Here is an 18279-nt window from a genome sequence, read left to right on the forward strand (position 1 = left end):
TAGGCAGAAATGTGCCTGTGCTTTCCAAGTGCTGAGCTTTCCATGTATCCACCAGAATAGAGGAGGCCGTGGCTGGTGGTGAAGCAGATTGCAGGAGGGAACAGCAAAGCCAGAACGGCAATTAGCACCCAGGGACTGGCTCTTGCTCCTCCCGAGCTCCTGCTTTGCAAGCTGCCTGCCTTTTCCCTCCACGCAGAGGTGGAAGAACAGCAGTGAGGAAACGCTACCGCAATCAGCTGAAGGACGTGGAGGGGATGGTGGCCCCCGGGCAGGTCTGTCTGGTGACACCGTCCAGAGGGACAGCCACGCTGCTGAGAAGGGCCAGTGCGGGCAGGCAGCACAGCGGCAGCCCCGGTGTGGGAACCACTGATAACACGGAGCCTTGAGCTGGATGTCAGCATCTCTCGCAAAACCAGAGCGGTGATCAGAGGGAGGACAAAAAGAGCTGCAGGAGCTGCTCTGTGAGTAAGGACATCTCTACTAATGGAAGCAGAGCTCGCTCCACGGGCAGGAAACCAAGTGGGGGCTCAAACAGGGGCTTCTGCCAGACTGGCGTCTTGCTCTGCACGCTGTAAAGCACAAGACTGGTTCCCAACTTCAAAGGACCCTCAATTCAGTTTATTCCAAGTGATTGCTAACTAGCACCTTTCTAAAAACACCAGTCTGTAGAAACGTGGATAGGTCTTTTAGCAGCGCCCAGCGTTATCAGTTATTCATCCAACTGCCGCCAGATGAAGGAGGAGCGAAGCGGGTGCCTGCTGCATCTCCGTACAGACTGGAAGTTAAACCCAGAAGACGCATGACCCACACTTGGAGGTAAGTCACTGTGGCAAAGCACCCAGAAATGTTCCCTTTGCTGTGACAGACAACAGGAATTGCTAATGCACTTTTCACTGAAGGTGCTTGGGAGTTGTTGCCCATTCTTTAAGACAGAAAAAAAAAAAAAAAAAAAAGGCTTTTTTTAAACAACTCCCTTTGGAAGACTTATTAAGAAATCACTCCAAACTGATGCCCCCCCTCCTTTTCTCAGTAGGATTAAGACAAATTTATGAAACTGAATTAACGTGAGGAAGTGGCTTAAAGGGGAAAAAGGGAAGAAATGAGACTGAAATTAAATTTATTCTCCTTCCACTTATTTTAGAAGCACTAGGGAAACCCAACAGGAAGGTTCAGAAGAAGAACCCTTAGCACAATCCCTGGGAAAGCAGAAAGGTCGGTGACAAGAAAGCACACCACACTGGCAGTTAGCAATTCTCCTTTACAAAATCATTTTTCTCTGGGGGAAAAAAGAAACAATAAAACCCAAACAGAAATCCAGTTGCAACAGATAATTCAATGTCTGACAGCTTAGTCATTTGTAATCTGAACTTGAAGGTTACCCTTTCTTACTGATGTGGGGCCCTCCACATTACACAAATAAACTAATTTCTCATCTTCAATTCCATTTCCTTTACTATTGCATAAAACTCTCAATTTGGAGAGGAACGCTACAATACATTTCCATGACTCTAGTTCACCTTTATTGTAACAGTCTTGTCGTTAGCAAATCTAGCGGAAACTAAGTGAGTTCCCAAGGAATTAAATCCTTTCCATGGCAGCAGATCTTACCCACGAGATGAGCTATAGCTCGCAGTAGAGAGCTCTGTGGTAGACTGTGCCGATGAGCAGTTTTCCCTCGTAGACGGATGCCACCGAGGTTCCCTGCAGCACGGAGCCATTGTCGGCGTAAACGCGTGTCACCACCGGCTCCTCCGAGAGGATGTTCTGGATGCGCAGGACCTGCCAGGGGAGGGGGATACATCTGCTGAAGCGGCCACGGGTGAAAATCCTCCACAGAGGGAGGGAACATCAGTATGTTAATTTAAACAAATTAGTTTGGCTGATCAGCTGCTGATAACTGCAACCAAGTGATTCCTGTGACAGGCCCACAATTTCTGCTTCAGTGAAGCGTGGTCCGTGAAGACCAATTATTTTTTTTAAGTGGTTGTGCAATAGAGACTCCACCCCAGTAAGGAAGGCAGTCACCCCCAGCACTAGGCATGTGCACAGTTTTTTGCAGTCTAAGAGTTACTTAATACCGTCTTATTTTCATGCTTTTTCCAGACAGAGTAAACCGCTGCCTAGTATCATAAATCTACTGCTATTGAACATGATAATTTTGAAAAGTGTCTTATGGCAAGCTTCAGACAAGGCTGAAATCAAACAGACACCAACCGGCCACCTGCACTCGCGGCCGCCAGCGCGCTGATGCCAGCACCTCATTGATTTCAGAAGGAGAGAAGAATTACAGTGTCACCTACTGATGAACTACACTTGCACAGATAAATCACTCCAGCGCGAACGTTTCTGGTGAGCGCTTTGCAGACAGTCAATTATTTTTTTGTTTGGCAGAAAGGTGCTGGCTCGGTAATTAACACAGTTCATCAAAATCTGATTGCACGGCCACAGCTGCACAGAAAGCAGCCTGAGGAGTCCGGAATGACTGAGCTACTGGGTGGAAATTATTCAGTTGCCTCCTAAGGATCTGAATAGGTGTTTGTTAGTGAGCATATGCTGTTCAGGCTTTCCACTTGAGAGCAGAAGCTTTAAGCTGGAAGCCAGCTCGGCCTTTGCCAGGCTCTTCTCTGTAAAATGCAGAGTTAAGTTATACCGGGGTGATTTGAACTGAGCAACTTTCTGGCACAGAGATAGCCAAGAGACCAGTGTCATCTCCCAGAAGGCACCTCAGAGGCAGGCGGATTTTCAGGATCGTTGTAGAACAGCTTCATCCCGTTGGGATGGCATCCTGTCCAGATGTCTCCAGTGTGAGGGTCAATAGACAAGTTGTCAACCAGAGTGTCCAGCTGCAGCGTCTATCCATCACAGAGGAAAAAGAACAAGAAAGAAGTTAAAGCAATCAGAAGTCCTGGAAGCAAACTATAACATAATCAACAGACTTGTCCAAGGCTCTCATCTGACATAACTTGGACTGATTTTTTAAAAAATATTTTCTCCCTCAGTGCTGTTTTTCTTCTCCCTCAGCATGCTTCATCCCCTCCTGCATGCCATGATAAACCTCCTTGCTGCTCCGAGCTCCCCCCATCGGCTCATTCACACCTACGCTCGTGCTGATTACTTCAGTGCTTTGTGGACTGACCCACACTGACGGAGCCAGACCTTCCACTGTGGCTCTACAGCACACCCAAGGATGCCTCTCTGGTTGCCTGTGTGAGGTGGAAGACCTGAAGTTCTCTGAGTGGCGCAGAGAACCTCTGCAAACCCACAGCAGGAGCTACCAAGAACAGACCTTTATACGTGATCAGGCTGAAATCTCAAGCATTCATGGGGACTAATCTGTCCAAAATTCATCTATGCCTCTTTTTTATGGAACAGCAACACCTTACCTTCACATGGGTTAAATTCCAATTAGCATGTTTTTCCATAACATGGACATTATGATCAAATACATCTGCAACATAGATGTACCTTCAAAAGAAAACACCTCTTAGCAATGTGTATGAGTAAGCAGACACCAAAACCAGTCAGTTCCTCCTCTGCAATCCCAGCTCTTCCAGTGAGAAATGCCAGCTCACAGGTCTCACATAGCAATAGACATTGCAAGCAGGCCACAGGGCACTGAACTGAAGCCAACCTGCTGAGACGCTAATGGAGCTTCACACTGTGCCAGCTCTTCCATTACGATACCAAAGCAGGCCTTGGATCGTGAGATCCACAAATATGCTTTACTTTTCATTTAAGATCACCTGTCTAAACCTGACCGGCTAATTCAGCCCTTTAGCCAGAACTGGCTAATTCACATGACTGGCTAATTCAGTCCTCCAGACTCTGAGAGCGTAGAGCATTCCCCACTTGCAGAAATTCTGCCCCATTAATCCTTGCAAGTAATACATACAAACTTCTGCATTGGCTGGTTAAAATGCAGCAACATTTGATCTTATTGCATATAAACCACCATGCAAAGCAGCAAACATTGCCTCTAGTTAAAGACTGAGACATGTGACTTCTGTTCTACAGAACCGTTCATATCACTTACGTTGTATAGGTAGCACTTTGCCTTACACAAGCCAATTTAGACATTTTACCACATGTACAAATGAGGATTTGGGGATTCTTTTGCGCAATCGAACAAATTCTGAGGCAAGGAGAAACTTACTTTCTGTCAGGTGAAATGTTAATTCCATTGGCTGAATAAAACCCAGCTGCTACTTCTTTAACTTCTTTTGGACTGTAGTAAACAACATTTGACCAAGTTAAACCCAAGAACATCTCCAAGAACATCAAGATGAAGTCAAAGAAGTAGTGGTCATTGGTAGCATAGAAGCTGTCTGGTCCCATTGCTACTATGTCATTCACACTAAAAAAAGACAAAGAGAAGGAGAAAGAGAAATAAAATAATGAAATGCGAGGTATGAAGGAGCATTGTAGGACTGTCCAGAATCCAGCCAGGACATGGTCATCCCATAGACATAAAGGGGCTGCAATTACAGAAGGTACTCCAGACAGCTGCTGTGTTATTAGAGCCTTTTTACTTCTGTCCTCTTTTACATGGGCCAGGACTGATCAGGACCATAAGGCATCAGCTAGAGATCTGGCTGCCTGTCTACAAGCCCATAGGAGTTTTTCTCTCTTTTGATTACATTGAACTGGAAACCAGAGAACAGCTAAGAGTTGTGACAACTTTTTTTTTCAGGCTGTGTTTATCTCACAATCATTTTGCAGTAGGACAGGCCAAGAAAATTTTGTGTGCCACAAAAAACCCAAAAAAACAACCGAAAAACCCCCCAAAACCTAAAAGTATGTTTATTTTTACAGTGTAGCAAATTCAGAATAATAGAATATCTGAAGATTCATATCTGCAATGATCTGAGAGTGGATTACATGAGAGAAGGAGAAATGGATGCCAAGCCAATTCACTGGCATCAACCACAGTGGCTCTTAAGACTGACTTAGTGATACAACTATTAAAGATCTCATTTACGGAAAAGACTGGCGGAACACAGGTTTCGATTACACAGATAAGAAGTAATCAATAAGAGAAACAGGAAAGCTGGTTAAAGAGAAAATATCTCATATTAATAATATCCTAAACCCCAAATCATCCTAGTCTGGATTTTACCAAAGCAGCCTGTTCTTCTGGAAAAAGATGGTATTCGGCTCCGATACCTGGTCAGAAGGTCATGTCGAATGGTTTTCAGGTGTACAAGAGAATTGTCATCTTCTACAAATTTAAACAATTCTACTGTGCTCTTGTGATGGGGATGATTCACAACGAAGAGGTACACGGTGTCATCTTAAAAAAAAACAAACAGAAACAGCTGAATTTCACCAGATCTCTGCAACAGGTTGCATCGCTGAGCACCCACAGCTCTGAAGCAGCCTCCAGTACAGAGCACATCCCTGGTCTGCTGCATTTCCCTCACGGCTCTTCTGAGGCAGAAGGACAAGTACCAAAGTAAGGCAGGATGCCACTGCAACTGGATCCACACCTCCAGCTACTCTTCTCCCCGGGTCACTCCACAGGGAACTTCTGTGTATACCACATTTTTGCTATTTTTACCAAGGAAGAAAGAAATCATGGCTCCATCCTGGTGCCCAAGCCACTGGGTTTTGCAATCTGATGCACTATAATGTCTGATTGCATGAAACAGCCACAGTCGGCTGGGAAGGAGGGCTTGTAGCCCAACCAGTTTGGTCTCTTCGGTTTATTTACCATGTCCTCTGAGAAAGCTGAAGGAGCACCCTTCTCCTCTACTCTCTGTAAGGCTGCAGCCCCTCTGCCCAGCCCTTCTGGTGAGACCCTAAATTAGGCACCACTGATTTCTCCAACACCTTCCCTTAAAGGATGACTGTGTGGGGCCGCAGGACAAGATGCAGCAATGGTTCTCTTTCTCTTAGTATTTGCAGACTTCTAATTGTCCTGCTAAAATCCCCAGTGAAAGGGCAGGGTGAAAGAGAGGAAGGAGAGCACGAAGGGTATTTTATTGGTAGTCAGAGCCTAACATAGGAGAACGTGTCTTGGAGATGAGCACACGGCCTCATGTCTCGTCCACAGAGTACCAGACATTTTAGTAATTCACAAAGATTTGACCATTTATAGTTTAGATGCAAAAGTCTCTGTTCTGGTCACTACTAGTTGAGGAAGCGAACATCTCCTGAAAGCCCTTGACCCCCAGGTGAGATAGATTGAAATTGGTAAAATAAACTTTCAGTAGTTTTCAAACTTTTCCCATGTTTTCTTTCCTTTAAATATACAGGACACCTTTCTGTCCCAGGCAGTCTGAGATTACCTGCAAAGGCATTCGCTTTAGCAGCTGACTTCTAGAAAAGAGCCCAACAAAGATAAAAAACCCCAAAGCCTTTTTCTCTCCCAGCAAGCGCAGGCTATTGGGGGTGCAAGGCAAGGCCACAAAGGGATTTCTATTTCTGCTCTTTAGGCTGAGATCAGCCACCACCTCAGGTTAAAGGTCTCTTTACCTCTGTCTACGTAGGTGCTGATTCCATGAGGGTTAAACGACGCCAGATCAAACCCTCGGCTGATTCTCAGTTCCACTGCTCTGGGATTGTCTTCATTCAAATCCATCAAAAATATTTCACCTGGCTTGTCCAGTGCAAGGCTCTTTAGTCCTGGATATTTTAAGCCCTGTAAAATGAAAACACGAGGAAATCACTCATGGATAAAAGGTAACAGGAAGCATCACAAGGAACCTTGTTGGGGCTTGCAAGCACACGTCGGGGTGTCCCCGCTGCTTCAGCATCCCGTGCCATGACGCTGGCAGAGGGACCAGCACCACTCTCCCCAGCGAGCCCCAGGGAGCCCGTGGAGGGCATGAGGAGCCATGTCCTGGGAACAAGCCACCACCCACCGCCCGCTGCAGCCCCCGCCCAGGTGGGTGCTCCCCGTATCTCAAACCACTCTGTGAATGGACATGCTGGGGAGGGGACAAACTGGAAGTATGGCACCACGGAATGCACCCGACGTGGTAAAGTCACTGGGAACAGCAAGCGGTGTGACAGCTCACAGTTTTTGGCATGTATTTTGTAATCATTTGCTGAGTGTCCCTGGAGCACGTAGGTGAAAACATCAACTTTTGTTTTAGAAAATAATCGCTAGCCCTCCTGATGGCAAAGAAAAGCTTAAAAACCTATGTCCTAAAGGCTAAAAAAAAATCAGGAACAACAAAATCAACACACAAAATCTGATAATTTTTTTTTTTTTTAATATAAGGAATCAACACATCTTCTTAACTAGAGAGAGATTTACCATGTCAACCTTTCAAGTAAGCAGCATGAAAGAAATTCTCAAGTTACGTGGGCGGATAAGCCAGCGCAATAGGACACATGCGTCAGAGCCACCGCCACCACCTCAGTGTCAAGAAGTGCATTTGCTCAAGCAGAAGGAAACACCAGATAAGCCGACACAAGTCTGGGCAGTTCCTAGGGCGCCAGCCAGCCTTGTGGAAAAAAAAAAAGGAGTCCATCCTGCAATTTTCCCCCATGGCTTCGGTGGATAAGGAAGCAGGCAAACCCCTGCGCGGGCACTTACAGAGCTGATGAAAGCCAGTCCATTGGGAAGTATGTCGATGTCTTCTGAACCGGTTTCTGCGAGACAGAGAGAAACAGGGGTTTTCAGATGAAATTAAATATTACCCATTGAAAAAACCTCATTTTTAGTACAATTCCAGCTCTCATGAATGTCCCTTTCTGATATGACTGCACAAGCGATGAAGTTCAGCGGCAAAGTTCACACCGCATTAAAAGCGGCAGCAGAAGGCAGCAGCACGTCGGGTTAAAAAATAGCACTGGGGTTCACCTCTCTCTGGGGTGATCTGGGGTGATCCCTCCCAGGTCCCTGTGCCCCGGGGTGGTGCAGGTTGAATCACCTGCTTTTGATGACAGTGTTCTGCAGCAAGCAACTAGCACAGATGACAAGATTTTCAGGGCAAGATCGTACCCATCACTCAGCCCACACGCTTGCATAAGGCAGCTCTGGGAATTGTGCTCACTAATTCTCCTGGTTAAGCTGGGACACTTCACTAGGAAGGATTGCCAAATATTTAGTTAAAGCTCTCAAGTGACAGAGAACCTACTGTATCTTTAACAGCTAAGGGCTTTAATACTTAGATCACACTTTTAACTGCGGGTAATAATTTCCAATATTGCCAGTTCTGGTAATTCCTGTAATATTTTTCCCTTCTAGGAAAAATAAAATAAAATAAAATAAAATAAAATAAAATAAAATAAATAAAATAAAATAAAATAAAATAAAATAAAATAAAATAAAATAATAAAATCCCTGTAATAAGAACACTAGAGCAACTTTAGGCTTTGATCAAGCTCCACCAAGCTCTTAGTCCGATGCTGAAGGACATTTGCCATCCCACATTTTCACCACTCCCCTGAGAAGCCTCCCCTCTCTTCTTCAAATCACCAGCACAAACAGCATTCCCCATAAACCACTTTCGAGATGGTGGTTGGATTAAACCTTCCCAGGAGCTTTTGCTTGAAGGAGGAAAATGTTCTGCGGGTTTTATTTAATAGGGCCACAAACACAAAGGTTTTCCACCCAGTTTTCCCCATCTCTCCGCACCCTCTCCTGCTTGGCCATAAACCACCCATGTGACCCTACGTGGGTCACACCATCCCTGGCACCTCCTCCGGAGGGTAAGCACCTGCAAATTCGAGCTGGGTTTGTTGTTTGTTTTTATGTAAATCCTATTTATCACAGCACTAATTTGCCTGGGCTGTAGTTTATCCCGAGGCCTCCAAACAGGTCTTACGGCGAGGAGCCAGATCCCCAAACTCACCCACCCGGGCAAGCTCCTCCCCAGCTCAGCCCTGGGCAGATGCGGTGGCAGGACTTCACCCAGAGGGACACGGGAGAGTGACAACGCCAGCTCCTCCTCAGCCTCAGCAAGCCCCTGCTCCACCTCATTAACACTAACGAGCAGAGCATCCCTGCCTTCTGAAGAGCAAGAGGTTTGAAGATGCATTTTGGGGGGGCAGCCGACCTCCTGGGTTTTGGTTCTGAATTTCAACCGGGCTCAGGCAGGAGGCAGACACTTGCACTGATGTGCCCAGAGACATCTAGAGCCTGCGTTTTCCAAATAAAATTTTGAATTTGGTGGTGTTTTTTTTCAGCTCAGCTTACACTCTGGTTTAATCAACAGCTTGCCCCAGCTCTTGGTCTCTCCAAGCCTGGGTTCATTTGTAAAATGGGATTAGGGGCGAATTCCCCACATCCCGGGATTGCTGCAAACATAACCACATAAATAAACGCGGAGAGGCTCAATTACCATGGTAACGTGAGCTGGACGGACAGCTTCTGCTGGCAGAGCACGCTGGTGGGTGAGTGAACAGAGATATAATAATTTATCGCTACTGAATTAGTGAGGCTGCCAAGCAGAAAGAAGAGCAGGCTAATTGGGAGCGGATAATTAAAAAGCAGGAGTTTCTGGTGGAAGGAGACCCCTGCACCCGACTAGTTTGAAAGAAGCTGCCAGCAAAGCACATTTTGGCCACTTCTCAGCCAGGTCCGGGTATGTATGGAAAAGAGCAAGCACCGCTGGAAGAGCGGCAAAATGCTGATTCAGCGCAATCCCGCTGCACCGGCACTGCCGAGGCGGCCAGGAGGGGACAGGGACACGTAGCCGGCCGCAGGGAAGCCGTCAGCCTCTCCTGCGGGCCCCGATTTGGGAGGGCTCTGACTCTTGTCACAGGCACCATAAGGAACAGGAGAGTTCGGAACTGATTTATTAAGTACCAGTTATCTGCACTATATTGCTTAATTGTATCACCCAGCCCAGCTTGTCCACGGGATTATCTGAATAGGTAGTCTTTAAGGAAAAATCAAAGACACTGAGAAATATTACTGCCTACCCTAGAAAAGTTATTTTTTTTTGTTCCTTATTTTATCTTAGTTTGATGTATTCCACAGGTGCACCTAACAAAAAAACCCACCTGGATTTCATGGCCAAAAGTACGTGACTGTTTTGCCTGTATCCTGTGAACTGTTCCAAGACGCAAGCATTTCTAGCAATTTCTATAGTAGCTTCTTGAACTTTAGGAATTAGTTCAGGACATATGATTAGTTTATTATAAATCAGTAACATGAGTAGACACTCATATAATTCAGAAGATACTGTTTATTCTAACAGCTATAGCCTTTTCTACATATTTGTGAATGAGGCTTAGGACAAGCTGCAGTTTTTTTATCGGTTTGTTCAATGTTTGCATCTGTGCTTACATTGCACAATATGTGAAAAACAAAATAGATCAAGATCTTAAAAAAAGAGAGAGACACACAAAGGATGAAATTGTGCATAAAGGAAAGAATCCGTGAGAGAATTTTTCCATTTACTCGGGGTTTGCTTCCTTTACTATAGATGCATCGCTTTTAACATAATTACAATAGGCTGTACCAGATGCCTGTTCTTCCATGGACAGAATGGATAGTTTTAAGATTATTTTGTTTGGAGCTGATCCAGCTCATTAGCCATGTCCCACTTAAGAGGCCAGAAGGACTACTCCAAATATTAAAATAAAGACAGACGGTGTATTCAATTTTGTCAGAGCATTTTAAAGGAAGACGGCCTAGGAGGACCAAGACGTCCATGTAGACATGTCCATGATGTCCATGTATCCTTACACAAAGTCACCCGCAGGAGCACCCTTACAGCTCTGAGTACAGCAAAAGCCCTGGTTTGAACAGTGCTACCTACACAACATCTGGATTTTAGGGCTCCTTCGTCTCCCTGAGTAATACAACCCCCCCAGTCATATTAAATGAATGTTGGGAGATGTTTGAAGGAACATACCAACTTTGAAATCTGCACCAGTCCTTTTTTATTTCTGTTCCTGCCACATCGGCCCCACTGAGTTAAGTTTTGGCATTATGATTTTTCTGAAGAGCAGCAGATGGCAGAGGGAAGGCAAAGTGAGCTGCAGAGCTCCGCGGGAAGGGACAGTATTACAGGAGCACAGAGAGAAGCAGAAACCAAGCTCTGTAAATTGATCCACCACCTCCTCCGAGCAGAGCTGGGTTCTCAGAATTCACCTAATCTCCATGCAAATGTCAGGCTCCAAAAATGAGATATTGTTCGGAAATTAAACACAGCTGTAGTTCCGATATCCAGCTTTCCTTTTTTCCTCAACAATCGTGTTGCAAAAAGTCTTGCAAAGATTGCAATAGTGATATGCTTAAAAGAATTACTCAGAAATGATTTTTTTATATGAATCACCGTCAAACAAGCATTATTCAGTGTCTTGTATGAGTAAATTACAGCTAAATCTAGAAGACCTGGAAAGTTTTTTCAAATGCAATTTCTTCTGCACATAACCTCAGGCAAAGGAACTCTGCACTCACTCATTCATGGCAGTAATTTGACTTTACAAAGATGTTTAATTCCTGACACAAGGAAGAAGCAAAATTATGAAATGAACACAGTGACTCAGCAAGCTCGAAGACTAGGCTCTCAAAGCTCACCCAATGGCTTTTTTACACTTGCAAAATCCAGGCAAATTTCAACAGGATTCAAGACATTTCCTAAAATACTAAGGAGGAGAAACCCCCCAGCCGTTAAGCCTGTATTAAGTTTAAAAATTATAATTTGGAGGCAAAGGACACACAAGAAAGTGATCAATTTTAAAGCTATTCATTTTATGCTCGGGTTACCCTAAAGGGAGAGAAAAAAAAAAAAAAACAAAACACAAAAACAAGACAGAAACATTGCCATGTGCTAAGCAAGTGACCCAAAGTACAAAGTCAACCCTGTTAAACCTCTTTCCAACCCAGACTAAGATGACAAATATTGCCCCTTGCTCTTTGAAACCACACACGGCCGAATTGCGCAACCGCCCCGAGCTCCTGCTGGCTCCCAGCACAGCGCGGCACCAGCCCCATCCTAAATCTCCACGAAATGAGGCGCTAAGGCAAGCCAGCCTGGCTGGCATTCCTCAGGTGGAACACCCTCAGTTCCTCCTTCCCCGCAGGCCCGTGGTCTTCTCCCAAAGCTGGTCTTCTTCCAGCCTTGCAGCACGTCCCTTCTTCAAGGCGTCACCAGCTGACAGCCACCTGTAGGTACCTGCCTGAAGAGCCAGCACACCCTCATCTAAAAGCCAAATAATTCCCAAAGTGGCTGAGCGAAGGAGAAGTGTTTGCAAGGTACTCGTTTTCAAGAGAAGGAACAGAAACATTAAATACCGAAAGCAAAAAGTATCATCCCAAACAACTAGCTTTTCACTATAATTTTCTTCCTGCAGTTTCTCCCTACCTCAAAGTCCAAGTAACAAATGAAAGTCAAATTAGCACTAAGTTTTCAGGATCAGGCTTGGAAGCTGTCTTTAAGAAGCAGTTGCAAAATAAGGCTGGACAAAAGCAATGCACTCAGTTATTTCGAGCACGTACCGATGCCTTTAATGAGCCGGCAGTTCGGGAGGGTTACTGGGGCTATTTCCCGTGAAGCATTGAGTCTGTTCCTGCAAGAGGAAAGAGGAGGGTTAGCAGCATACAGCCAGTTTTAAAACAGGTAACATTCCTAGCATAGCTTTATCTCAGTTTTATTGTCTGCCATATCACAGCAACAAGTCAGCCGTAACATAGTGAATAAGCAAAAGCCGGAACTGACAACAGCAATTGCCCCAAATCACTGCGATGGTTACACATGCCCAGGGATCAAGTGATTCTCCTACACTGAATATCTTCAGGAACCTGACTTTGTTAACAAGCTTCAGGAACAAGCTTTCATGACCTATAACAGTTTAAATGATAAAATAGCACAGCCACACTTTCTTCAGGTTTCAGCCACCTAAATATAGTAGCACCCTGCAGTTAGGACCAGCATTTCAGATGAGGAGAGGGCGACCTTCTACCCCAACCCACTGGCTATTTTTGGTGACCAGGCCACCAGCGGTTGCACTTTCTTCTTTTCTTAGTCCCTATGCGAAAGTGGCAATTGCGTTATTGCAAGGCAGGAGTACCCATTTCCTAACAATGGAACTTGGTAGTACGACACAGCAGCTACCCTGTCCCTTTCCTCTTCTCTCCTGGTACCCATCCAGAGCATCATCCTTCAGCAGTGCTTATTTCGTTCCTGAATACCCACCAAATTCCACCTCTGGCTCAGGCTTTATTGGGCGAGCAGATACAGACAGGTACCTACACATTAGTTCCTACTTCTCCATCTCCTCCATTCCAAGTTGTCTACAAGTCTATACAAAAGGCACCTCACTACCAGGACTGCTGTGTTTCCCCACGGTGGTCTGCAGTGCCATAAGCAAATATGTCGTGTTTCTGTGTGAAAATATCAAGCTAGTGTACAAGAATATTTCTTTCTTTTTCTTTTTTGTTTTCCCCACAGAAGAAAGCTTTTAAACTAACCTTGCTACTCTTTTGCATGCCCGTCCACACACGTGTTGAGGCTGTACTTGCTCCCACCACAGGAAATTCTGAATGCAAAGATCCCATAGCAAACCCCAGCTATGTTTATGTTATAGTTTTAGGCATAAACTAAACAGCAGTATCAGCCTGTGGTATGAAAAATATGCACTACAGCTGAGCACTGTATGGTATGTCGGTCCTGCATTTTTTTTAATCACTCAATTATGAATTCTAAATTGCTTCAATGCTGTATCATTGACACAGGTTGTTAATACCAAGAAAAAGAAAAAAAAAAGGAAGAAAAAAGGGGAAAAATGGCAGAGGACAGCAAGGGAAAGCAGACAAGTTAAACTGTCCCAAGCCCTCTCCCCAGCTCAGGGGTCCTGACAGACAATTACGGTGGCTCCCAGCCCACAGGCAGCACAGGAGGGATATCAGCTCCCCCCGCAGACCCCCACCATCCTAGCACAGCTGAAACCACTGGACCCCCAAGGCTAGCTTGGGGTGATCATGCCCGAAATTTGCACTGCTGCCCGCTTTTTTTTTTTTTCTTTTTTTTTTTTTTTTTTGTCACTGCTTTTCCATTCCCTATTTGCATCAGCTTCTCCTGGGCGGGCTGCAAAGCCACCCAGCGCCCAAAGCACAGCAGGAACTCAGCCAGCAGCCAACGAGGGATGACGGTATCCCGACAGCATTCCCAGGGAAACACTTCATGGGCTGGAATGAGAGTAATTCAAAAGGACACTGGTCACAAGCCTGCAGCGTATATAGAGGCTTTTCCAAAATGTGTCAGTTTATCTAGCTCAGACAGCCTCAGCTACTAAGCCAGATGGCCTAGATAACTAACTGGCCGTACTAAAAACACAGCGGACCAGCAAACTGTGGGGAATGCAACTTCGAAAAAAGAAGGAATTTTGCTACTTGGTGAAATGCCAGTGCACGGCACCTTTCCCACCTGGTTCCTCTTTCCTATTTCAATCCTCCACCCCCTATCCCACTTTGTGGGACACAGACCAGAGGCATTCCCTTTGCTTCAGCAGAAACCTGTTGCATATTCAAAGACCTCTCTCTCTTTCAGTTTTCCTCTTCTCTCGACCAACCAGTCCCGGGTCTTTGGGGTTGTTTTTTTGTTTCCTGACAGGACTGAAAATCACCTCTTTTTTTTGTTTTTGCTCCCAGTTCTTTTCAAACTGTCAGCATCTTTCTGGAAGCACGCCGCTGTTTTGAACATAGTATGCAAACTGAGTGTCATATCAGAACAGAGTGTTATGAAGTGATAACATTGTGTGTGTATATATAAAAATATATATATATGAACAATAATATCACATGCATATTGTTCCGAGGAAAAGAGCAACACAGCATAATTCACACTGAAGTTTTACAAATTAGCTCAGACCTTTCTGCAGAGAAGAATTAGCAATTTAAAATGTCAGTAGGGGAATCAGTGTCATTTCAGTTGGTAACACACAAGAACTTCACCTCTTTTCTGCTGCACAAGCCCTACTCAAGTCCATTTGGTAGCCACCAACAGTATAAGAGATGCATAAACAGACCTGATTTATGAAGAATTAGGTTTGTAAGAGATTTTTAATAATTCTTCAAGCCTTATCTTTTAAGCATTTCATGGATTCTTGTGTCACGCTATCTAGACACAATATACCAAACTCAGAAGGAACAGCAAAAAGTCTTTGCTGGATTCCTGCCTTCTGGGTGGGGGGTGTATAACAGCAAGACCTGGCAAGAGTTACTACCCCCAGTTTCTCCTCTCAAGGCTGTGTTAAATGATTTTTGAGTACTTACTTTGTTATCTGAAGTTGTGTGCTTCCAAACTCTGCAACCTTCTTACAACTGCTGCTACGCTGCAGCTTGCTGGAGGCAGCACACGGGAAAATCCCACAAAGACCTACAGCGGCTGCGGGGGATCCTTTTTCTCCCGGGAGATTCTGCTTTACCGGATTCCCAATATTGCATTTGTTAATTTGATTTGGGGGGGTGGGGGTGGGGGTGGGTGGGTGTCTTCACAGTGCTTCGAAATGGCTCTCCCCACTAAAGCGTTTTCCAGCTCCACTATCCCAGCTCGTGCAGCTCCAGGGCAGGAGGGTCCTGTTACCACCGTGGTTATCGCTAACGCTTGTGGTGGATTTAGTGCGAGACGCAAACAGATCTATGTGAAGTACCTGAGAAATGGAGTACAACCCCTCCCTCTGTAATTAGCTACAATTACTATCTACCCAAAGATCAATCAGCTGGATGTCATTGCTTTAAAGTTTGGGCATTTGGAGCCCTTGTGGACATGAGCAAAATTATAACGAGGGAGCTGCCTTGCAACACCTTTTCTATCCTGAAACAACCTGTTACGTGTGTAGTAGCTTTCAGGACAGAAGCTGCTGCAACACCAGTGTTCACATTCACACCCCACAGCCCATCAGAGTGGTATGTCCGAGTATTTCAGCTCACAGCGAGTGAGGTCCCAATTTAGGATCTCCATGCTCCTTCAGAGGAAACCTCCTGTACACAGGGGCTATCGTTATCCAGAGGTCAGCTTCAGTAGAAAGTAATGCAACTTTCTGGCAACCTGATTTCTGCTTACTGTTTGACCAATTGGCAGGAGATGAGGTAAATTCACAGATACCGGTTTTGGCACCCCCCTCTTAACTGCAGCCTCTGCAAAAACAGAGGTACCAGCTCCCCCCCCTCTACCCCAGGGCACCTTCTCCCTTTGGCCCCCTTGATCCCAGCATCTTGCCGGGGAGGGTTTCACATCCCCCTTGCTGCAAACGTCATTTCCCCTGGACAAATGCTCCTGGAGTTCGTTTATCCCTGACGGAGGATGAGAAGGGCACCGCTGAGCAAGCCAGTGCCTGTTTTTTCTCTGGGGAAAACCAGTTCCCTTGATAACGATGGTGATAGCGATGAGGAGACGATGATGATGATGAACCCTTCCCCTCTGGCCGCAGCCGCGCTTGTGCAAGGGCAGCAATTCGCTGAAGTTACGCCCCGGACAAGTTGAAGTTCCCCCACGCTCGGGGCGAGGAGGGGTTCACGCCGACACCCCCCGCCCGGCTCGGCACCGGCTGCCACCCCCAGCCCCCTTGGCCCGGGGTCGGCTCAGCCCCATCCCGCACCGCCGGCACCGGCGTCCCGCGCCACCGGCTTCCCGCAGCCCATCCCGCCCGAGTCCCCCGCTGCCCGCCGTCATCCCGCGGGCTACTCCCGGGAGCCGCTCCGCTGCCCGCGCTCCCCCCCCAGCCCCCGCCCCGGCTCCGCGTCCCGGTCAGCGGCGCCTGGCCGGGCCGTCCGGCGGCCCCCGCAGGTCCCGCGGTCGCAGGGCGGCTCACCGAAAGGCCATCAGCCGCTCCGCCACCAAGGCCGCCGCTATCCCGACGAGAGCCACCGCTAGCAGCTTCCCCATGGCCGCTGCCCGCTCCCCGCTCCCGGTTCCGCCGTGTCCCGCCCCGCCGCGCCGCCCCGGGCCGCCCCCGGCGCTCGGCGCTGCACACACCGCCGGCAGCTCCCTCCCCGTCCCCGTCCCCGTCCCCGCCCCGGGCACGGCCGCCCGAACCGGCGGCGGAAAACGCGTAACTTTGCCTGCAGACACGGCTCCATCGACCCGCTGCCCCGCAGGAGAAGGAGCCGGAGTCGGTGTCTAGACCCCGTGTCGCAGCAGCCGTGTGGAAGGCGGGTGGACCAAGTTCCAGCTACTGTCATTAAAAAAAATAAATTAAAAAGCCATATAAAGATATGTGTGTTAGCCAAAGACCGCGTGATGCAGAGTGTACAAGGACTCCACGTGTCCCTCTCTACTCAGATACACATGCTAAGGCATCTGAACTAACACCAAAGTTTCCAAAAAAATATGGTAACTTGCTCTTGTTGTAGTAAAATTGATCTTAACTAGAAAAATAAAATGTAACATGTAATCAAAGCAACCAAGGGAACCTACTGTTGCTGCTAAAAGTCCTCTATACAGCCCCAACATCATTTATAGAGAAATAGTAGCTAGACATGATTTACCTTCATGCAGAGAACGAGGACAATGGCTTGAGAGCAGTCCTGAGGAGAAGGACTTGGGGGTGCTGGTTGTTGAGAAGCTCAACATGAGCTGGCAATGCATGCTTGAAGCCCAGAAAGCCAACTGCATCCTGGGCTGCATCAAAAGAAGTGTGGCCACCAGGATGAGGGAGAAGATTCTGCCCCCCTACTCTGCTCTGGTGAGACCCCACCTGGAGTACTGCGTGCAGCTCTGGAGTCTTCAGCGCAAGAAGGACATGGACCTGTTGGAGTGGGTCCAGAGGAGGGCCATGAAGATGATGAGAGGGCTGGACCACCTATGCTGTAAGGACAGGCTAAGAGAGTTGGGATTGTTCAGCCTGGAGAAGAGAAGGCTCCAGGGAGACCTTATAACAGCCCTCCAGTACTTAAAGGGGGCCTACAGGAGAGATGGGGAGGGACTCTTTATCAGGGAGTGTAGCGATAGGACGAGGGGTAATGGTTTCAAACTGAAAGAGGGGAGATTTACATTAGATATTAGGAAGAAATTCTTTACTGTGAGGGTGGTGAGGCACTAGAACAGGTTGCCCAGAGAAGCTGTGGGTGCCCCATCCCTGGGAGTGTTCAAGGCCAGGCTGGATGGGGCTTTGAGCAGCCTGGTCTAGTGGGAGGTGTCCCTGCCCATGGCAGGGGGTTTGGAACTAGATGATCTTTAAGGTCCCTTCCAAGCCAAACCATTCCATGATGCTATGATTCTATCTAAGAGCTAACTACTAGACAATGTAGCTTTGTTGATAAGCCACCTGGAACAGCCAAGATTAGAGGAGAAGTAGTTAAAAGGTAATTTTCGGAAAGCTTCCTGGAAAGCTGGGCAGCTTTCCAGCCACTCTTCCCCAAGCCTATAGCGCTGC

The 18279-nt window shown here is 46.8% G+C and overlaps 1 protein-coding gene across 1 annotated transcript; it reads right to left on the reverse strand.

Annotated features, from left to right (window-relative positions):
- Positions 1-1238: 1238 nt before the first annotated feature.
- LOC134511231 (serum paraoxonase/arylesterase 2) lies at positions 1239-16874 on the reverse strand. The gene is made up of 9 exons (XM_063324869.1): positions 16717-16874; positions 12404-12474; positions 7544-7599; positions 6475-6640; positions 5164-5290; positions 4154-4354; positions 3384-3465; positions 2724-2852; positions 1239-1779 (listed from the first exon to the last, which is right to left on the reverse strand). Exons 1-9 carry the CDS (start codon positions 16788-16790, stop codon positions 1621-1623), a joined length of 1065 nt encoding a protein of 354 aa, XP_063180939.1. The 5' UTR covers positions 16791-16874; the 3' UTR covers positions 1239-1620.
- Between the last annotated feature and the right edge of the window lie 1405 nt (positions 16875-18279).

This window comes from Chroicocephalus ridibundus, chromosome 2 (genome assembly GCF_963924245.1).
Source record: "Chroicocephalus ridibundus chromosome 2, bChrRid1.1, whole genome shotgun sequence".
Taxonomy (NCBI): domain Eukaryota; kingdom Metazoa; phylum Chordata; class Aves; order Charadriiformes; family Laridae; genus Chroicocephalus; species Chroicocephalus ridibundus.